This window comes from Berghia stephanieae, chromosome 7 (assembly GCF_034508935.2).
Source record: "Berghia stephanieae isolate SIO BIC M18660-M18661 chromosome 7, UCSD_Bste_1.3, whole genome shotgun sequence".
In the NCBI taxonomy this organism is placed as follows: domain Eukaryota; kingdom Metazoa; phylum Mollusca; class Gastropoda; order Nudibranchia; family Aeolidiidae; genus Berghia; species Berghia stephanieae.
The window spans coordinates 23,074,990-23,098,752 of record NC_088366.1 but is presented as its reverse complement, the minus strand read 5'-3'; the positions used below and the strand labels follow the sequence as shown (position 1 = coordinate 23,098,752).

Sequence of the window (23,763 nt, the reverse complement as noted above, 5' to 3'; positions counted from 1 at the left end):
CTGCCCAAATCCACCAATTCCCCATCCTGATCCGACATTTCTCTTAAAAGTTGACGATGAGTGAAAAAAAAAAAGGGACGAAGTTGATCAAGGGACATTCAAAGAGCTATCTTAATCGTAACCTAGATATAAATATGAAAAAGTGTGTAATGGAGCTTGTCAAATGATGTTAAGTGTTTTAGTGGATATTGCACAACATAAAAGCTTATTTTTAAAAAACCCCAGTTGAGAAAGGTGAAATTGAGATAATTTTTTTCATGTCTTTTACTTTTTCCTTTGACACCGGATCCTACACTTTTTTAGTAATGGGTAAAAAAAAAGAAATAAAAATAGTAATTGTGTAACCTGCACCAGGTTGATTATAAAAGTAAATCCTATATAAAGTCTCAAAAGCAAAAATTGTTAAATATTTGAATAAAATAAAACTTAAAAAACTACATTAAGCCATTCAATAGGGATGTCTTTATAGTTTATGCTCTCATAAATAAAGTACAATTAAGATGTCAGCTGCAGTGCAATACCACAACAAAAGCGTGTGCTAAGCGATCTAAAAGTAATTGTCTCAAGGAAAATAATTGAGACGCCAACACTTCAATTCATTTCTCTGGATCAACAATCTTCAGGTAAGTGAAGTTAGTGTGACATCATTGGCTCTACCTTCTACAGTAGCCTAGTGTCTAACTTCTTGACATAAATAAAGCAATGTTGAGAATACCAGTGCCTGATGAATGACAACTATACTATCACTCCTGATCCCAAAGTTAACATCTTTTTCATACATTGCTTTACAGCTGTTGTTATTCCAGACATGTCTGTCAATAATGATGAATGATTATTCCAGACACTGTCTAGCAATAACTACTAAAGGCAAGGCTTTTGATTATTGCCAGATGGTGTCTGGCAATAATTTAAAAAACCTGGGCCTTTGCCAGACATGTTGGCAGAAATTTTTTAATGCAAAATGCCAGTTTATGGGTGACAAATAGCAAAGAATCCGAAAAAATGCCAGTAGTAATTTGTGAACTGATTTGATGATTAACAAGTTTCTTGCTGGTTGAGAAAGAAGGCGAATTGCCAGTTTGACGTTTCAGTTTCAGTTCAAAGTGTCAAAAACTTACGTTTCATTGATCCATTTGCTTTTTTAAAAAAAAGCTGGATTTGGCATTTTGATTACTATTTACTTTCATCTTGTATTAAATATCACTTGATATTAACTGATTTGGGACACAAATAACCAATGACATTTTTTCAGAACATTTGGTATTTTTCATGCCTAGTTTGGCATTTTGAATAAAATCTTTCTGCCAACTTGATAAATGTGTCAGACAGGGTCTGCTAATAATCAAAAGTCCAGGTTTTTTATTTGTCAGACAGGTGTCTGCCAATAATCATCAGATTCCTTCGCAGACATGTCTGAGTCTGAGAATAACGACAGCCATTCAGACTGAGTCTGAATAATCTGTTGATTGTACATTGATATTGGAGTTGAGTCCGAATAGCCACAGCCACAAATCATCGCTGTGATTATCCCCAGACACCTGTCTGGGGATAATGAAAATTCGATATTCCCAGACACCTGTCTGGGGATAACCAAAATTCGTTATCCCCAGACATATATTTGAAACTCCGCTCTTTTAAATAATTATCTACTTTCCAGAATATGGAATGTCTCCAAAATGCACCTAGAAATAAGGAGAGTTAATAAAATATCTATAAAAACATAAAATTAACCAACATTAAATCAGTTGTTACTACATATACACAATATGCGTCGACTTCGAAGTGGGTGTCATGACCGAATGGTTTAGTCGTCTGCCCTGAATGTTTTACCAGAATCGACGTTGTGGGTTCGAATCCTGGTTCCGCCACTTTTTTTTTTTTTTTTTAAATTCCGTCTTCTTTTCTTTTTTTTTTTTGTGTGCGAGTCTATTCTTTTCTCCTTCTTGTTTGACCTTTTGTTCCGTTTCTGAGCATGAATTTCTTAAAATTGTTTTTATTTTTTAAAAAATTATTGTTTGTTTTTTTCTCTCCTCTATCTGACCATTTGGTCGCTATCTGAATATTTGTTTGTTTGCTTTTTAATTATTTATTCTTTTTAGACAATTTTTGAGATCGGAGTGGGGATGAATATGACAATTTGCTAGAAACTAGAAAGGAACTAAGAGAGAGAGAAAGAGAGAGAGAGAGAGAGAGAGAGAAAGAGAGAGAGAGAGAGAGAGAGAGAGAGAGAGAGAGAGAGAGAAAGAGAGAGAGACAGTTAAAAGAAAAAAAAGAGGTGGGGGGATGGATGGGACCTTTACCCCCTGCACCGTTCTGTAAAAAGTAGAATGTAAAAAAAAAAAAGTGGCGGAACCAGGATTTGAACCCACAACGTCGATTCTGGTAAAACTTCCAGGGCAGACGACTAAACCTTTCGGCCATGACACCAACTTCGACGTATATTGTGTTTATGTAGTAACAACTGATTTAATGTTGGTTAATTTTATGTTTTTATAGATAATTTATTAATTTTCCTTATTTCTATGTTGCATTTGGAAACATTCCATATTCTGGACTGTGGATAATTGTTTAAAAGAGCGGAGTTTCAAATATCTGTCTGGGAATAACGAAATTTGGTTATCCCCAGAGAGGTGTCTGGGGATAATGACAGCCCAGCCTTTTCGTTATCCCCAGAGAGGTGTCTGGGGATAATGACAGCCACAAATCATTGCCTTTTACTTTTTATACGCCAGTAGTTGTGCATGAGTATGAATGAAATAAAGTTGACTTTTTAAAAAATAATTCAAATTTCTTCAAAATAAAAGTTTTGAGATTTTATTTTTCAAATTAAGACTTGTGGTCGGGCATGTTCAACAACTTGGCTTCTCATTCTCATTCTAATAATAATAAGTAATCAGCAATACAACGGGGCAGTTTGTGGAATTTATCAACTTCATACTTTAACCCCCCCCCCCCCCCCCTTGAGTTAGTGAATGGTAATTGCGATGTGGTGAGGGTTTATCCGTAGTCTGAAGCTGAAGATCGTTTCTTTCAACCAAAACTTCCTTTAGGCCAAGTCAAGTGAGAAAGATAAAAAGTTGTTACGGCTAATAATAAAGGAGTCTTGGTGACTCCACAATATATTAGCCATCTTGTTTAGTTCAAGGCCAATGAGGGACTAAGTATTTAACAACGCAGGGCTAATCATTTACCGTTGTAGAACTATTCATTCGTGGCCTTTGAAAGGTATAAATCATGAAAATCATGTTTAGCAACATAGTTGACATCTTTCACTTTCTTACTTGCCGCTGATGCTTTCCAAATTCCGTTAAATCACGTCTTGATTTCTCGGGGACGATAATGGCGTTGTGAACGGTAAAATGCGAGAGACTGCGCATGACCTGAAATGCTTACAAATAACCAAATTCGGGTTTTTTCCCTCAAAATGAGTTCTTTGGTTTTCAAACAAATTGTTAAATAACAAAAGTTAACTGAATTTATTTAACACATTTCATGTGTAACTAATCAAAAGTAAAAATCCTTGTCATTCATCATCATATATATATTTTTTCAACAATTCAATTACAGCAGAGGGAGGTGTTTGATAGATGAACTTCCTCTTGTATTTGTTATATTTAAATTTCTAGGGGTCACAAACATCAATTTCATTGGAGGAAATTGACCCAAAGGGACAAAAGAAGTGTTGAATGGTTGACTGAATATCCCATTTGTAAACACTCTTTACAACTTCTCGTGGGTGAATGATTGAATGGGATTTCAAGGGCTCGTGCCCTGAATACGTTCATTGAGATTCTGTTAAGTATGAGAGTGAGCAGTCTCTTATAGCAGTGGGACTTCACAATGGAGGTTTTTCGTATCCTTTGTTTCTTGTGCAGTTGTTTTCTGTGTTCTTACTCGCACAAAAAAATCCCTAAAGTTAGTGCTTCTAAAACTTTGGTTTGGGGTCCAGGATTAGACACTGACTTCAGAGTACCAGTAAGGTATTTCTACATCCAGGCTGTCTCAAAAGACGGACAAAAGTGAGTAATAAAATAGATTGCAAAGTTAATTAGCAGCTCAACGCATTTATTAGCTTCACGATTTACGTGGCAACTTTCAACTTGGCCAACCACGACAATACAGTCCAAAGCAGTAAGAGAAGAAGCACAATCTTTTTTGTTTTTGTTTAGATTTGTTTGGTAATTAATATTTATAATATCATATGTCTACATATAAGCACGATTTTTAAAATTTAAAGAATGAAATAAACTCATGACTAAGCATCAATAATGTGAATCGTGAAAAAAATGAATTGTGGATTGGCGAAATAACATTGGTGTAAGTTTCAAACTTTTCAACTTCTCGTTTTTAATTTTTTTTTGTTTTTGTTCGAACCGGTCCATATTTCTATTGAGGAGAAAAAAAAAGAAGGGGGGGGGGGGGTATTAAAGGTATTGTCAATGGAGCAACTCGAAAGGAAAATAATTAAGATATTAGATATGTAATACTTAATTATGAAAAGAAAATTATAACATTTTTTTTAATGAACCAGAGTTACCCGGGCTTCTCTTATTAATGAAGAATTTTTTACTACCGTTTGGATAAGACGCTGCTCTATAGCACAGTTCTTTCCGCCAAATTTAGCAGCTAAACGGCCACATTCGGGTAGATGGAGGTGTCCAAAAAAAATGTCGACTGCACGCGGGATCAGGGTGCTTGCTCGGCGAGTGTATTATACACCACTGAGCCATTATATAATATAATGAGTTTGAAATTTTATTTATAAAAAGGAAAAGAAGAATTGAAGTATATAGTAGTAGTTGCAATAAAATTAACCCATTTAATTAATACCTTTCCATTAGCGTTATATTATTCTCAAGGCGAGCCTTTCTATTTCCAACTCAAAAGTGGGATAAAGGTAGGCCTCTATATGATTCGTACAAAGATAAGAAAAGCTATTGAATAAAAAAAATAAAAAATCAGATGCCCTTTCTTTATCGACAAAGCTTATATCGATATTCCATACCAATATAATACGTCTCTGGCCTGCCAAGTAAAGTGCACTGTGACTGATAGAACAACAGGAACCACCACCACCACCACCCCTACTACTACATACTACTTCTACTACTACTACCGCCGCTGCTGCTACTACTACTACTACTACTACTGCTGCTGCTGCTACTTCTATTTGAGTGAGATAATCGACAGCAAGGTTGTCAAAATCCTCTTTACACAAATAATGAGATATATCATTATTAAGAGAAAATTAGTCCCAAATCGGCCGAGTATTTTTTGTTGTTGTTTCGTTTTGTTTTTCTTTTTTTTATTGTTTGTTTGTTTTTCTTCTTACTCCTTTGTCCACCCAACAACGATTGTGTAGCTGGGTCTATTACAAATTACACGATGCTTCACGATTGAAATTGCCGTATCCCCTTATCCAAGAGAAGCAAGGCATTGTTATCCTTATTTCCGGAAATTGGGATAGGTCTATTTATGTCCCGTCCCGCCTCTACATTTTCCTTTCTATTCTCCCTCCATTTATTTCTCTCACTTTTATCAAAATCCTTATTTTAAGAATCCTTGTTATTTTAGTCTTAGCCTGTACTTCATGATGAGGTTAACTGTCCCTCTTATTCCATGTATGCATCTAATTTAGCGTTTATGAATAATTTGTCATTAAATAACATGTCTCATTGCATTCTTCTGCACTTATACATTATTTTAAAAAATAATTCCTCCTCCTCCTCCTCCTCCTCCTCCTCCTCCTCCTACTACTACTACTACTACTACTACTACTACTACTACTACTACTACTACTACTACTACTACTACTATTCATTTTAAACAAGATATAGGATAGATATGTAGTAGTCTAAAACCCGACGCTTCACTTAAATCCAATTGACATTCTATTACGGACGTTTCCAACCCTCATTCTCCAAATTTTGACTACGAAAATCGTACCATTGGATCTGGTGAGGTGTATGTCAAAATATAAATATGGGAGAACTTATTATCATTATTTTGAGCCATCCTGTCTTCATTGATGATTATCTTTCGCGGAATTCTGGGATTTGGGGCATTTCTAAGAAATCTTCCGCTGTGTCAAACATTTTGCTCAAAACCACAAAATCACCATTACGTCTTACTTTGACACCTGTGCTCAGTCTCGTGAAATTTGGTGACGTCGGGCCTAACAGAATGGCGCCAGATGTTTCAATAATTGACAAAGAAGGCCAGTGGTGTTCTTTGATTAGTTGGTAGTTGACTAGAGTAATAAATAACTAAATCTAGTCCGCCTACATGTAATTGGGCTCAGATTATGTACTTATAAACAAAAACTGACTGATAATTCCAAATTACGATTCGTACGCTGAAGTGCTCTATGAAATTTGATTCAATATGTTCGTAATACAACAATGCAATGAATGATTTATTCTTTTTTTAAAATATTTATCTCTCTTCAAATGCACAGCTTTTGTACGCATGGTAGTGGTAGCGTTTCCTCGCTTGAGGGTTTTTAATCTATTTCAATTCTTCATCTGAAAAACACACTGAATATCAGTGTATACAACGTTTCTTATTTAATTCATTTGAATCGATAAGTCCTATTATTCGAAAATTCAATATCTGTAAAGCCAATAGCCTTATTGTAATATGTGTATCGCATAACAAATCTCGTCTGGCTCAACATGTTAATCGTTGATGTTGACAAGGACTCGTTGTAAAGTGTCTTGACTACATGTGCTCTTTTTTTTTTCCTATCTTTTTAAAATTTTAAACAGTTTTTTTTTTTTTTTTTGCTTACAGGAATTGTATCTATAGATAGTATGCGCTTGGCTAAGAAGTTCATAACATTGCCATCCGGAAGTATATCGGACCAACACACAAAACTATGTGTAACCTTAAACGTTTATAGTTTAGTTAATACAGTTTAGTGAAAATTACTCACAAACGCGGATGGCAAAAAACAATAACAAAGGCCTGAATAACGTTATCTACGTTCTATCTATATGCGCATCCATTAAAAAAAGTGATAGCATAACTGCATCTGACAGATTTGTGAAATAATGAAAACAAACTCAAGAGATCGGAGTTAATCTCGATTTCTATAATATGATAATAACGATAATAATAATAATAATAGATGACATTTGAATAGGGCATTTCCAAAATTATATAACTGGGTGGGGTTCCTGGCCTCCCGTAGTGGGCAGGGTGGCAATTACTATGTCTTCTATCCTCTTATATCTGTTTTCCAACATGCTTCCTGTCTTTGTATTGGAATGAGATTACTTGGTTTTGCCCTGGCCCTGGCCGTAGTGCTTGGCTGGGAGGGAAACAGTCAAATGCATAGTTATTGTTTTGGGAGATGATATTTTTTCTCTTGTAAATCTTCTCTCTGTTAAGTATTGTTATATTTGTTATTTTGAATGTATCATGCAAACATTTGAGTGTATTCCTCTTAGTGGGATGTTGTGCTGGTGACTGTGTGAAACAATTTAGGTGATCTCAAATTAAGTACATTGATAGTGTGCTCTTGGAATCTACATCTGTTCCCTATTTGAATCATTTCCCTTTGTCTTACTTTGTTCTCAAGTCCTTTTAATTGTACATCTAGAATCTTTTCACTATCCAATTTTCTTCCTTTTTACTGGAGCTGATATGATGTGTAAAGCGCCGTAAAACCATTAAAATCAAACAAAAACAAACAAAATTATGTAATGGTCAGTGCGCTGTACAGTGGTTGAAAAAAAAACAATATTAAAATTGCATCTATTGTGCCACAACCCAAACCCTCCCCCCCCCCCCCACATACACACACAAACACACACACACACACACACACACACACACACACACACACACACACACACACGCAGATCCACAATTGAATATTCACACATAGTGTTGTAACTATAAAGTATGTCTCAGATTAAAAATAGGCAGACGGAAAAAGGAAATGTTTTAGTTTTGATTTCAAAGAATTAATAGTTGTTTGTTCACCGTTGGTTCTAGGGATTGAATTCCATACACGGGGTCGCATGACGGCGCTTGTAACTCTTAATATCAGCGCCAATAAAAAGGAAGAAAATGGGATATTCGAAGAGTTCTATAATCACAATTAAATCACCGCCTTAAAAGTAATACAAAGAAAAATTGACTCAATTGGAGAACAGTCTTAGATTTCAAGAGCCTACTATTAATTTGCTTCGTTTGAGATCACCTAAAAGTAAAAGCCTTATCAAGACAACAGCACATGCTCCCAATACCATTAACACACTCAAATGTTTCCAAGATATATGCGAAACAAAAATACAACGATCAATACATAACAGAGAGATAATTTACAAGAGAAAAAAATATCACATAGACGTCTATCACATCTAACATTATACATTTGACTGCTACCATTACCTCCAGGGCAAAATCAAGTACGTAAATCCCATCCCAAGACGAAGACAGGAAGCAACTCAGAAATCATACAGTAACAATTAATTTCTTGCTACCCCTTTGATAGGATGCGAGCTTATTGCTGATTATTCGTTTACCAGCAATATTTTATTTATTTATTTTTTTTTTTTTACATCATTCTAGGACTCTTTCTTAACTTGTTTATGTTAAATAATTTGGTTCTTGACACATATAGATAGTATGCGTTTGGCTAAGAAGCTCACAACATTGCCATCCGGAAGTATAACTATAACGGACCAACTACACAAAAACTATGTGTAACCGTGAACTTTTATAGTCTGGTTAATACAGTTTAGTGAGCAGAAGTACTCATAAACGCGGATGGCAAAAACTAATAACAAAGAGCAGAGTGACGTCAATTTCGAACTATCTATAGCGGCTATTGCGCCACATAAAAGAACACTAAGCAACAGCTTCTAGTTGTTAACACTTCGATCCCGACAACTTTATCGCCAAGCATGGCGGTATAATACGATTTTTTGTATGTTCACATCAAGGCTTTAAATCCAGCTTCTCATTAGTTATGAAAGTTTCTTGTCAAAATTAAATCAAACTTTGACATATATATATATAATTTTATCTGAAATAGTGCTTAATCTGATGCAATTCGACACTCGTGAAAGCGGTAGTGTTCTTTCAATACAGTTACAGAAAATTGTCGTATTCCTCTTCTTGTTCTCCTTCCTCATCCTCCTCCTCTTCGTCCACCAGCACCACATCCTCCTGTCTCTTCTTGTTGTTGTTGTTGTTGTTCTTGTTCTTGTTGTTGTTGTTGTTGTTTTTCTTCTTCTTCTTCTTCTTCTTCTTCTTCTTCTTCTTCTTCTTCTTCTTCTTCTTCTTCTTCTTCTTCTTCTTCTTCTTCTTCTTCTTCTTCTTCTTCTTCTTCGTCGTCTCGTCGTCTCTTCTCTTCTTCTTCTTCTTCTTTCTTCTTCTTCTCTCTTCTCTTCTTCTTCTTCTTCTTCTTTCTTCTTCTTCTTCTTCTTCTTCTTCTTCTTCTTCTTCTTCTTCTTCTTCTTCTTCTTAATCCTTTTTACACACACTGATCATTACTGTCGATCGTGCATCTAATAATTAAAACAAAAAAATAAGAATCATTGGTTTTTCGTAATATTCTGTATACGTTTTAAGTATCCCAGTCACGTACAACTATTATTATTTATTGGAAATGCATAGGACAACCCCCTCCCTCTGCGCCCCCTCGTTCTCTCTCTCTCTCTCTCTCTCTCTCTCTCTCTCTCTCTCTCTCTCTCTCTCTCTCTCTCTCTCTCTCTCTCTCTCTCTCTCTCTCTCTCTCTCTCTCTCCCTCTCTCTCTCTCTATATATATATATATATATATATATATATTATATATATATATATATACATATAATGACTTTCACTAAAGGAGATTAATACCGATTCTTGTTTGAAAGCACAGACTTCAGATTAAAATTTGGTTTTCGTTTTTCCATCTCCACGCGCTGTACTTCGTGATGTAAAGTGATATGCTTCTATCGCTGTGTCGCCTACTTATTAGATCGCCTTACACTTATGTAGTACACATTATATTAAGTGATGTTATACCTACTTGCCAAATGGTATTCGGTCATGTTTGACGTACACTTAATAATAACATACATGCTTATATAACATTGTATGAGTTCAGATCACTTTTCTCACATTCCTAACTGCAAATTAAAAACTGATCCTCTGATTTCTTAGATTTAATGCAAAGAGAATTATTAGCCGTTAGAAGATATGGACTGGAAAAGAGTATTTAACCAAAAAAAAAAATATGGTCGTTTAAAAATAAAAGTAGTAATCATGTAATGTTTTGGGCTCAACGCTCCTTTCTTACCAACAATAAAAGCATTTAAAACAAAAATATTTCACATTAAATCCAGATAGACGGACGGGGTTAAAGGTGAAGTTTTACCGTTTTAGTTGTTTTTGTTATTTGTTCAAGAAGGTTCCGTATTTAGTATGTAATTTAGTTTTTATTATTTTTTTAAAAAAAAATTATTTATTTATTTTTTTGTTTGTTAAAGCTGTTATATTCAATATTCATTTAAGTTCAAGGCTTTGTGCTCTCTCTCCGGGACTCGGACGCCTCTCGACCCACGTCGGTCTCTTTACTTTATTTATGTATTTTATTTTTATTTTATCTAATTTTTACTTTGCTGTCAAAGAAGGAGTGAAAGAAACATATTGATTTAGGATTGACATGCTTTGGTGATTTTTTTTTTTCGTTGTTGTTGTAGGATTTTTATATTTCTTTTTTTTTTTTTTTTGGGGGGGGGGGGGGGGGTTAGAAAAATATTATGGCGCGTTATTCACATTCCTTTCCTTCTGTAAAGAACAGTGTAGGTACTCTAGATTTCTTTTTTTTTTGTTTTTTTTTTGTACATGTCCTAAAATTTCAAATTGTCATAATTTAGTATTTGTTGGAATACGTTTTATCTCATCCAGTTCCGACAAAATACTCATTTGTTGATATATCAAAGTGACAAATTGAGGAACAGGCACTATTGTTAAAGTTAAAGATCTGAAGGTGTGTATGAAATAGTCCCTGACAAAGCAGAGAGAAAAAGACAAGAAAAACAATTCCCGCCCCCCCCCCCCCATAAAAAAACAAACAAACAAACAAACAAAAATCAACAAAAAACAAGACAAAACCCAAACCTGATTTGTTGGTTGTGTACGTTGGAATTAAATACTGTACGCATTTCCCTTCATCTTTCCAGTTCAATGCACCATATTTTTGAAAGTGATCTTATCTCAATTACTTTGACATAAGCATGTATGTTATGATTAAATGTACGCCAAACATGGTCGAATACCATTTGACAAGTATAACATCACTTAGTGACCTTTTTATGTGTTCTACATAAGTCTAAAGTGATCTTAATAAGTAGCTTCGGCATAAGCGCTATATAAATATAAATACGTACATTTATTATTATTATTATTATTATTATTATTATTATTATTATTATTATTATTATTATTATTATTATTATTATTATTATTATCAAGTACACGAATTATTACAACGATAGAAGAATATCACTTTGCATCACGAAGTACGCATGCACATGAAAAATTAAAATCTTATTTTAATCTCGAGTCCAGATACGCTTTAAGAGAAGAATCGTTAATCTCCTCCAGTGAAAAGTCATATTATATAATATTATAATGCTAAGGTCTGAATTGCATTATTGAAGTCGACCTGTGATTTATGAGTGAATGAACAACTTCGTTGAGTCATCAAGATTTGTTTAACATTCCACTAAAGGTTTTGATTTCTTCTTCTTCTACGTATTATTCATGGAAACAAATCGTCGATACCTTGATCATCAGTTTTCTGTGAAAAGTTTGTTCCAATGGTGTCCGATGGTTGTCCAATGAGGCAGGTTTGCAGAGGTCGATCATTCTGGTCAGTTCCAGCTTGTATTTCGGAGTCTGGTCTAGAAACAAGAAAGAAACATTTTCCATCTAATAAAGTCATTATGTTATCGAATCGCATCATGAAAAATCATAATAATATACCAAAGACAAGCATTATGCATTGTATCAGATAATCAGAAAATCAAATTTAATACAAAATTTGATAAACATTCCGAATTGTTTCACGAACGAGATTTATCATGTTAAACTTTTACCTCAAAAAACGGAATAAAAAATATTTGTATAACAATGTTACAACAAATTGCCCTTGATTATTTATTGAGATTATAAATTTTAGATTCGTACAAACCAACAATTTTCTCACTACACCTAAACCATTTAACTATCTTTTTTTTTTTTTTTTCTCTAATTCCGAGTGAATAAAAAATGTAATATACCTTTAATAGCATTGTCCATCTCACAAGTAAAGCTATTATATGGTGTAGCCGATCTCCTTGTCTGAACCAAAGATAAAACTATAAATCAAGGTCGGATTCTAGCATGCTTGGGCTGAAATTGATTTCTTGAAGGTTCCAATCACTATTGATTGTCTATATAATTTCAATTGATCGCTTTAATGCAGGAGAAGCCTCTCTGACGAAGCTTTCCGTTTTTTTTTTTTGTCATCTCCACCATCATTCTTTCACTTTGGAGAGGAAATGAGTTTGATTTTTTCTTCCTTTTGTCTTGGACTTGGATTTGGGATCGGAGCAATAGGCCTTGATAACCCATTGTAGTGTAATGTCATTAAAAAACTCTCACTTCATCAATCATCAAAGTAGTGCAGCTATGTGGTATTGTTGTATATTACTCGCCCTCGGATCAGAAGGTCTTGGAATCGAGTCCTGCGCTGAGCGCGCAAAATTGAGTCCTTGGAAAAGACTCTTTACTCACATTCTCTAGCCGTACTCAGGTATAAAATGAGTACCTAGCCGTTAACAGCGTTGTCTCTGTCGGGGAAAAAATGGAATATCTCTTTACAGGCGTCATGTTCCGTCCTTCTTTAGTCTTGCTGTTGGACAGAGACCCTTTGTTAAGTGCTTTGAGCACTTTAGTGGATATTGCGCTATCTATACCCAAATGCTCAATTTTGTTTTCTTTTTGTTATTTTCTTTGTTGCTGTTTGTGTGTTTGTTTTGCTTTGTTTTGTTTTTTGTTTGTTTGTTTGTTTTTTGTTTGTTTATTTTTGGTTTTCGATTATTAAAAAACATCAAAATAACGTACCTGTTTGTGTGGCAGGCAGAATTAGGGTTTCAAAAGGTGGTACGCTATCAGGATAACTTTCGGTCGATGTGTCATTGGGATGACGTGATATAGGTAGTATGAAGTGACGTCACTCTGGTCTTTGTTATTGCTTTTTGCCATCCCCATTTATAAGTAATTCTCACTAAACCGTATTAATCAGATTATAAACGTTCAAGGTTACACATAGTTTTGTGTGTTGGTCCGTTATACATCCGGATGGCAATGTTGTGAGTTTCTTAGCCAAACACATACTATCTTGAAATCGGATGCATCACCAACTTATTTCAAGGACAAAATCGTTCCATATTCTGGACGACGGGCAAAGTTTTTTTGTTTTTTTTTTAAAAGGCTAGTGATGGGGGAGTACAGATGGTCGGGGTATTACTATTTTAAACAGTTAGTCAATCATTATTTCGTACATTGTCTCTACTAGTAAAGCATATGAACTATAACCGGAAGATAATGGGTTTTAATCCCAGCTACAACGTGCTTTAGAAATTGATAATTCAGCAGCCGTGATATTTATGAATTCTCAAAATGATTATAGTTGTTATATGTTAGACCTAGACCCCATAATCACTACAACCCCATAAAACGTGAAACAAAATACTGAGGTTGTAATTTTAGGCACAATTATTCTTTTAAACTCACTCAATCACAATCCTAAGGATTTTTGTTGCTTTTCTACATTGGAAAAAAATGTATTAAAAATGAGCGTGTACATAGATAGTTTTATTCAACTATCATTAACATGTAAAAACTAAAAACATTAACTTTGAACTAACACCAGAGGTTTGATCATCTTGAAACAAAGGAAAAAGAGAGCGCACTTATCTCTGAAGTTGACATCAAAGATTTGATCAGCGGATTGGCAAAAACGCTACTTCAGAGGTTAGATCAACGGGCCATCCTCCTCGTCGTCCTCCTCCTCCTCCTCCTATACAACAACAACAACAACAACAACAACAACAACTACTACTACTACACTACTACTAGTAGTGTGTAGTTGCCTAACAGGCAAGACGTGTTTTTGTTGTTGTGACATTTCTCTTCAATTTTTACCGATTTCAAGGATTTACACGTCTTATTTCAATTCAATTTTTATTCAAGGATTTTTGTACAACACGTAAGATACCATTGTGATATTGCTTTAATTATATTTTATACGGTTTTGACATCATTTTTATCGAAATTGTTTCGGACTATTTTACAATGTTTCACCAAGACCCCGCCATTTTTACTCGTTCTCACAATCAATTTTTACTGTCGGCTGTCGTTGGACTTTTATTCACCCTGCGCTTTTATTGTTTACAAATTGAAAACACACATTCCGACCTCAAACGTGAACACCATTACAATCAACAAAAGATTGTCTGTAAACGTGGTGGTCGACGTAAACAACATGTAATTGAAACAACAGTCCCGCGACGTCCAGTGAACTGTCATCGTTCAACTCGACCACCACAGACGTTAACAAAAATATTGACAAATGACACAAGACCAAGTCATGGAAATCATAACATTTGTATTGGCCATATTAACGCACAGTCATCGAGAAACAAGACATTCGATATAATCGATGTCATAGATCAACACGATATCGATATTCTATATATAACTGAATCATGGTTGCGTCAGTTCGGTGATGAACCTATAATGAAAGAAATGACACCTCCCGGCTACAAGATGGAATCGTTCCCAAGAAATGGACGATCAGGAGGGGGGATCGCCATCATATACAAACACGCTCTTTCGTCTAAAATACAAAACAGGCCAATTTCGTTCAAAAGTTTCGAGTGTGTCCAAACCACATTGACCTACCCTCAAATTTCATTTTTAATCACTTGTATCTACAGACCACCCCCAAGCAAAAAGAACAAACTGAGACAGAATGATTTTGCTGACGAATTTTTCAGATTTTGTATCAAAAGACACATCAAATAAGCGAAAAATTTATATCGGCGATTTTAATATTCAGTTTGATGTTGATCAGAATAGTCTCGTTAAAATTATAAAAAATATGCTGAATGAACATGGCCTCACTCAGTTAGTGACCTCTCCAACTCAAAGATTGGGGCACATCTTGGACTGGTTCATCATTGACACACCCTCGCTTGTTGAATCAATTAAAAATATCAAAAAGAAATTTCAGACCACAATCTGATTCTGGCAACTCTCAAATGCATCAAAGAGAAAGCAAAGAAAGTCAAGATAGTGTCTAGGGATACCAAAAAAATAGACATTAGTTCCTTCAAAAACAATCTGTCAGAGGAACTAGGAAGAATGGATATACCATCAGCACAGAAAACAGACGAGGTACTGCGCAACGTCATCGACAGGCATGCGCCAAAGACAACTAGAATAATAAATTCCAGGAAACCGTCTCCGTGGTTTAACCAGAGTGAAAAAACTGCCAAAAGGGAAAAAAGGAATGCAGAGGCATCGTGGAGAAAATCGGGCCTTGAGATTGACCGGCTGATATATATAGCAAAAAAGCATAAGTATAAAACCACCTGCAAAAGAGCAAAAAGAAACTATTATAACACAAAACTGTCATCAGTGAGGGACACTAAGGAATTTTTCTCTGTTTCAAAGGAACTTTTAGGGGAAGAAAAGGGCATGTGTCTACCCACTAATATCCCGGTAGAAAAGCAGCCGGATGCATTTTCAGATTTCTTTTCGGGAAAAATATCGAAAATTCGGAACAATTTGGACCTCGTGCAAAATGAAGATATAAATTTCCACCCTTTTTCGGGTTCACAGGGATTCTCTTGTTTTAAAGAAACAACTGAAGAAGAAATTTCTAAAATAATTTTTTCATCTTCCTCGAAGTCATGTGATTTAGATCCTTTACCAACTAATATTTTGAAATTATGTCTTCCTGAATTGTTACCTTGCATAACTTATATTATAAATCAGTCACTTATCTCAGGACAAGTCCCAGATATCTATAAACATGCAATTGTAAAGCCTCTCATAAAAAAGCAAAATCTCAATGTAAATGACCTTAGTAACTACCGTCCCGTCTCAAATCTGCCATTTCTTTCTAAAATCCTTGAAAAAGTTGTACTCAGACGTCTTTCACAACATCTCCATGAAAACAATCTATGGGAAAAATTTCAGTCAGCTTATCGTTCTTACCACAGCACAGAAACTGCTCTGTGCTGTGTTGCGAGTGATTTGCTTGATGTTTTAGATAAAGGTTCTGTTTCTCTTCTGACATTGTTAGACCTTTCGGCGGCGTTTGATACTATTGATCACGGTATTCTCATTAAACGACTTAATATAACATTTGGCTTGTCTGGGACTGTCTTGCAGTGGTTTGAATCTTATTTAGATGGCAGAAAGCAACAGGTTATGATTTTAGATAAACTTTCTCGTCAACATACATTGTCTTTTGGTGTTCCTCAAGGCTCTGTTTTGGGTCCAATTCTTTTTGTTTTGTATACTTCTCCATTATCTAATGTCATCACTGGTCATGGGCTGCGCTATCATCTCTATGCAGATGATACGCAACTTTATGCTACTGATAAAACTAAAAATCTCGAAAATATTGTGAAACGTGTGGAAGAATGTGTGACGGATGTGAAAGAGTGGATGGATGCAAACAAGTTGAAAATGAATGAGTCAAAAACAGAAGTGATGATTGTGGGAAATAGAGGGCTGTTGAAGGTGAATGATGGTCTTGAGGTGTTGATTGGGGGTGAAAAGATCAAAGTTTCAAAGACTGTGAAAAATTTGGGTGTCTATTTTGATTCAGAAATGAAAATGTCAGCTCACATTTCTGCTCTCTGTAAATCTTTATACTTTCAATTGAAGAAAATCAGTTCGATCCGTCAGTATATTGCAATTGGAACATGTAAAACATTGGTTGTTTCCCTCATTTTTTCGAAACTAGACTATTGTAACTCGCTGCTTGTCAACTTGCCTCAGGCTTCTATTAAACAATTGCAACTACTGCAAAACAGTGCTGCAAGATTAGTTTTTGGCAAAAAAAAATTTGATCATGCAACCCCTTTGTTGGCCTCTCTCCACTGGTTGCCCATTGAAAAGCGCACATATTACAAAGCAGCGTGTCTTGTTTATAAGTGTTTGGCTGGTATAGCACCGGCATATCTCACAGATCACGTGGTCATGTGTAAATTTGAAAATTACACTTTAAGATCATGTAATGACCAAACGAAAATTTCGGAAAAAAGATCAAGAACAAAATTTGGTGATAGATCGTTTGCTTGTTTCGGCCCCAAGATTTGGAATGAACTACCACGTGGTCTGAGGGAGTGCAAGTCTTTACCTACTTTTAAAAAGAATCTCAAGACACATTTTTACTGTATTTGTTTTTCTTGACTCTATATGAATCCTTGATTTGGCTATGAATTGTTATTGTTGTTATTATTTTATTTTTTATTTTTTCACTTAAAATTGATATTTATATTGTAAAGTGCCCAGAGCTTGTGTTTTACACGAGAATGAGCGCTATATAAATGTGTATTATTATTATTATTATTATTACTACTACTACTACTACTACTACTACTACTACTACTACTACTACTACTACTACTACTACTACTACTACTACATCAACTACTAAAACTACCATTAATACTACTACTACTACTACTACTACTTCTACTACTACTACTACTACTACTACTACTACTACTACTACTACTACTGCTGCTACTACTACTACTACTACTACTACTACTACTGCTGCTACTACTACTACCACCACCACTACTACTACTACTACTACTACTACTACTACTACTACTACTTCTTGTGGCCTTGTGGTACGGCACTCAAACTCAAACCTATAAATCCCTGGTTCGGGTCAAGCAGTGAAAGAAAAACTTTCGAATCCCTGGAAAAGGCTCTTCACTTACTACATTATCTCACTATACTTAGGTGTAAAATGAGTACATGTCCAGCAACAGGTTTGTCTGTCGAAATAAAACGTAATGGCGTTGTACAGTGTCACGTCTCATCCTACTTATTACGTTTTAGGGGCCCATGTAATCACTTGAGCGTATTAAGGGGATAATGGCCCGTGTTAAAGCAAACCATTTACACTAGGAATACTCCCCACCGCTGATTAAGTCAACCAACTACTACTCCTTTACGAAAATAAATTACGCAACCTGATCGCTGTAATTGAAAACGAAATGTTTAATAATTACAAAGTACAATATTTTCATATGTGGTTCTATTATGCCGCGGTATAGACCCGCCTAACAACTTCGTAAAACTTGACAAAGCATGGCGGTCAAAATCGCTGATCCGTGACTGTCTGTCTTAGGACGCAAAGTTTACAAAGCTTTCTGGCCATTGGGCATTTTTGAAGTGGACGGCTCGTCGGTCAAAAATACACTCTTGTTTGTCCAGACAACAATCGCATTGCTTCATATAATCTGACAAGTCAAGAGGGTTACCTCCCTTTTGTTATTTCAGTGACATCTCGCATTTTATGTTATGAATAAGAAGACGTTTGTTCTTTCCGGGAGTCGTGCCGGGACCTCACCTACGGAACGCGCCTCTGATGTAGGGGTAAATCGGCTTGTCAATGGATTTCAAGTTCCAGTCCCCAATCAGACATTGGAATCTGTTTTCTTTCTCATGACTTTATGGTTTAACTATTTAAAAACGATAAGACCATGCATCATATAGATACATGATTGAAAACGAAGGAATATGGACCTTTACTCTAAGCATTTCCACGATTTCAGCATGCTCAACGCGCTTCTGAATACATCATCTATGAACAAGCAGGCTTCGTTTCATAATGTACATATTATTATCTATTTTGCCTCTTTTTAAATGTTTTATTTATTTATTTATTTATTTATTTATTTTTGTAAACCTATTCTTATAATACCCTTCATTGTTTATAGTCAAGACACTCATTCACTCCTGATTTGAGAAGGGTGATTTCTGTACAATGTCTTTCCCGCGCCAGGAATGAGTTTAGCGATCATTGTCACCCGTCCGGTGCTGATCACACAAAACATTGCTTAACTTTTCTACAAGACGAAACACCCAGTCCGCAATCTAGCCAATTAATACATGTCACGGACAATAAAAGATGTCGAACTCTTAGCAAAAAAAAAATTCATTAGCAGTTTGCAGTGGTAAATACATTAAAGTGACAAGTAGGAGGTGAAAAAAAGCCACTTAACTGGCTATGGCTGAAGAGGAAATATAATAAACCCCTTTCTGAGGAAAAAGTCATATTTTTATTTTTGAAAAAAAAATGAGCATTCATATAGAGTAATATCCACTAAACGTACTCAAAGCGCTTTACAATGGGTCCCTGGCCAACAGCAACACTTAACACGTAGGACGGGACATGACGCCTGTTAGGCGGTATAACAATTTTTTAGGACAGAGACAACGCTGTTAACGGCCAGGTACTCGTTTTACACCTGAGTATGGTGAGAAAATGTGAGTAAAGAGCCTTTTCCAAGGACTCAACTATGCGCCGAGCGAGGCTCGAACCGAGGACCTTCCGATCCGAAAGTGAGTGTCATTTTTTAGCGAGGATCGTTGTCACAAATCCGGTCATTTATCACGCTAAATATTGCTGGGCTTTGCCACAAGACGAGAATTCCACTTCACAGCCTTGCCAGTCAATTCACATTATAGACAATTATCATAGCTTGTCGCTCCAACACCGAACCCACTCCACAGCATCACTCCACAGCATCTGTGGAGCAGACTCTTAGGTCATGGTCAGTGCAGCTGGGCCTAGCCTGGCATTCTCTAAGGGTGTGCTCCACCACTGCTCTGGGCATCCACATGTACACAAGCTAGTCTCAGTCAGCCCCCACTTTTTCATGCTTCCGACTGTTCTCCCAATTTTGCCCGTGCTCTGTTCAGTGTTACCCATTCATTCCTGGGGAGCTCAGTTCCATAGGGCTGTTCTTCTCTTGAATCTTCAACAGCTTCATTTGCATGATTGTTCTACTCCCTCCATGTTGAAAGTCTGTATACAGCTGCATGGATTACAGACAATAAAAGGTGTCCTGCTGTTGACTTCAACATTCTCTCTTCCACTAAGATGTGAATTAGGAGCTAGCAATGGGCAGTTAGGAATATCATTAAAGTGACAAGTAAGTGGTGGAAAAAGCCACTTCACTGAAATGGATATAATATACCTTGAGGAAATGCTCATTAATTATATGAAGGATGATCATTGTCACTTACCGGTCATTGATCACGCTAAAGATTGCTTGATTTTGCCACACGACGAGACACCAACTTCACAAGCTTGAAATATGTCGTGCTCTCAGCTAAAGAGAATTAAATTAAAGAAATTAAGGACCAGGCACTAGTATAAAATAAAGATCTGAACAAGTATGCATGAAAGGTGCCCTTTCTTGCTTTGTCAGGCACCTTTCATACACACTTGTTCATATCTTTAAAGACAATTATTAGGACCTAGCAGAAATACGCACTGATGAATATTATTTAAGTGACAAGTCGTGGGCTTAAAAAATGCCACGAAATTGACATAGACGTCTACGTTAATTTTGGAGCCTATACTTTGGCGTGGTTCTGACGGAACCGTTTCAAGTTGAACAAAACTACAAAAGCTGTGTGGCTCGTGAATATAAATAGAAAGAATAAAATAACATAAAAAAAACGAAAAGAAAAGGGGGGAAAAGGATTCCCTTCGCTGGGAAAAGAGTACGGCCGTAGCCATCGTTAACATATTATAGTCTGACACTAGAACCCTCAAGGACTGGCAGTTTGACGTCAATTTATTTTAGGTTTGTGTAGCGTCTAGTGAGTTGTCGTTAGTATAACTCAATGAAACAAGTTATTTCATTGGTTGAACTATAGAATACAACTCACGATTTGTTTTCTTTTGTGGCAAAAGACTGGCCTTTTGGCGTCAATTTTTTGGTCAGTGTCAGGCTATAACTTAACGATGGCTTTTGTAAGGCAGGGTTGTCTGGAATAATTTTTGTTGGCGCCTTTAGTTCCACAAAGTGCAACGTGATAATGATGGTACCTACTGAAGTGGATAAATTATTATTATCCACATAATTTAACCCTATGTCACGTGTTGATCCCTATCCCTAACCCACTTATGATATTCTTTATGAATGATCATCGTTATCCTTCTGTATTACAGCCTGACAGAGTCCGTGGGAGACAAAGCATTTACAGTGACCATCCAACCGTCCAATGGTGATCGAGCCAGGATCTGGACTCAAGTTCTTGACCTTCACGATGGGTCCTACATCGTCCGCTACAGAATGTTCAGCTCGCACGAAGACCTGTTTATAGAAGTCAAGCATAACGGTCGGGATGTGGCTCAGTCTCCTTACTTGTTAAAAGGTTGGTTCACTTCAATTACACTTCATTTTATTTTGTTGATCACGTGACTTCCAGCCAATATTGTGTGACCCACATCCGCTGTGTGGAATTCTTTCTGAGGTTTATGGCGGGGAAAACGTTCACCTCTTTGACCGCCGAAGGGTTCTTCTCCAAAAGTCCAAACTATTTTTATCTCCTTCGTGCCATTTATGTTTTCTATGCGACATTTTGTCCTTGTCCCGGACTCTAGCTTCGCCCAGAGCTTTCAGTTTTAAGCACAAATTTGCAAGTTTGATAACCGAATTCGATTATAGCTTTGATTTAGCTAACATTGTTGTTAGGGACAATATTTTACATTGGTTCGTTAGAATTTCCATTACAATAATGAGGCCATAACATTTTGGGTTATTAAACTTGAACAATGCTGGAATTAAGATCCTTTTCTCATCTGTTCGGAACGCCTTACCACAGAGCATTCGTGAAAAAGAATCTTTGTCTATTTTAAAACGTTCGCTTAAAACATATCTGTTTCGATTTTAGTAGATATGAGAAGCAAGCTAGGCGTCTGGTTTGTGTGTGTATATGTGTGTGTGCTTTTTTGTGTGAATGAGGATGTTTCATCCTAAGTAATTTGTAATTTAAGTGTCAGAGTCTGGTGTCTCGGAGTTATATTTATAGTGCTATATAAGTTTTCAGCTTTATTATTATTAATAAAATAAGTGCACCTCGGCTTAGTTTTTTCATCTGAAAGAAAGACAGACAGATGGATTGATATTTCTTTCTTTTTTTTTCTTCTTCTTTTTAAAAATTTATTTTTTAAAATATTTTTTTTTTATCTGTATATTTATTCATTTCTAAAACTGTGTAAATCACATTCCTGTTATGGCTGCGTAAATCATGCATGGACTTATTTACATGTCCGATTAGCCAAATTATAATGCTGGCTGTTGTCATCAATGATGCTTCTTCCTTGGGCTGTCTTTTCCACCTGCTTCCACGCGTAACCGCCTCTCCTTACTTCCTTCACCTTGCTTCTTCGCCAACCATTTCTGTGCCTTCCCGGCCTTCTTCTTTTTTGGGGATTCCATGTCAGAGCCTGTCTTGTGATGTTGCTGGTAGGTTTTCTAAGTGTATGGCCTATCCATTCCCATTTGCTATTTCTGATGTGTATATTTGTAAGTTGTTGGCTTGCAGCTTCCTAAAGATCTTAATATTAGACTTTATCCATCCACATAAATAATAATGCCCCAAATCATCCTTATACACCTGTTTATAAAATTACTATTTACATAATATACTAGGCTGGACTGAAAAGTCTTGACGCCTATTGAATATCTCAGGTTGTATTGAACTCATCAGCATAAACTATGCATCAAAATAATATGCGTAATTTATTCTTCTATTAGGTCACCAAAATTTGTTTAGCTGCTAGATATTTCTTGATTTTACTTTATCTTACTGGGGAAAAAAAACAACATATGTCGGTCGAAGAAATCACACAAAAATTATGCAATATTCATTGTGCCGTGACTCAGATTCGTACTGCAAAGAGAGATGTGTTCATAAATGGCTAAAACATGTTTATGGTGACTCATGAGTCGGTATTAAATCAGTTCAAAGGTTAGCTAAATTATTTACTGGAACTGATGCTGTCTCCACCAACATTAATGAGCAGGCTCGCAGTGCCCGTCCACTAAGTGCATTCACCGCAGCAAATCAGCAAAAGAATTTCCGAACTTAATCGGGCTAATCGCCTAATAAAACAATCAGACATTTCACAAAAGCTTGGAATTTGTGCTGACCCTGGCGGGAGTCCTTGACTGGGAGGGAAACAGTCGAATGTATATAGTTATAGTTTTGAGAGATGATATTTTTTTCCTTGTAAATCATCTCTCTGTTATGTACTGTTTTTAAAAAATTATTTTTAATATATGATTTGTAAACATTTGAGTGTACTACTCTTAGTGGGATCTTGTGCTGGTGTCTGGTTGAAACATTTAGATAATCTCAAACTAAGTACACTGAAAGTGTGCTCTTGGAATCTACATCTGTTCCCTAGTTGTACCATTCCCCTTTGTCTTACTTTTTCCTCAAGTCCTTTTAATTGTACATCTAGAATATTTTTTACTATTTAATTTTCATCCTTTTAACTGGCGTTGATATGACCTAAATGTGTTGCAAGCACTGTAAAACCCTTAGAAATAAACAAAGAAGCTTGTAAGAGAGCTGCATCCAATGGGCTATCATTAAGATGCTGGCACGTAATACTGATAGGTCCTTATCGCTCGGTTGGTAGAGCACTCGCTCCA

General features: G+C 35.9%; 2 protein-coding genes across 3 annotated transcripts in view; one reads left to right on the top strand and one right to left on the bottom strand.

Moving 5' to 3' along the window:
- LOC144976907 (protein BANP-like) overlaps positions 1 to 3,377 on the bottom strand; it is a 14,739-nt gene extending 11,362 nt beyond the window's left edge. Inside the window, exons 1-2 of one of the 2 annotated variants that reach the window (XM_078921506.1) lie at positions 3,282 to 3,377; positions 1 to 42 (exon numbers count right to left, since the gene is read on the bottom strand). The exon at positions 1 to 42 is cut by the window's left edge and continues 89 nt beyond it. In XM_078921506.1, the coding sequence (XP_078777632.1) occupies positions 1 to 38 (38 nt within the window). In that variant the 5' untranslated portion in view covers positions 39 to 42; positions 3,282 to 3,377. Of the gene's footprint in view, positions 43 to 3,191 lie in introns of both variants that reach the window. The other variant, XM_078921508.1, reaches the window with a different exon arrangement.
- Positions 3,378 to 3,646: 269 nt separating this feature from the next.
- LOC144976902 (protein O-glucosyltransferase 2-like) overlaps positions 3,647 to 23,763 on the top strand; it is a 63,613-nt gene continuing 43,496 nt past the window's right edge. The window contains exons 1-2 of the mRNA XM_078921474.1: positions 3,647 to 4,019; positions 21,270 to 21,475. Of these exons, the coding sequence (XP_078777600.1) occupies positions 3,841 to 4,019; positions 21,270 to 21,475 (385 nt within the window). The 5' untranslated portion in view covers positions 3,647 to 3,840. The remainder of the gene's footprint in view (positions 4,020 to 21,269; positions 21,476 to 23,763) is intronic.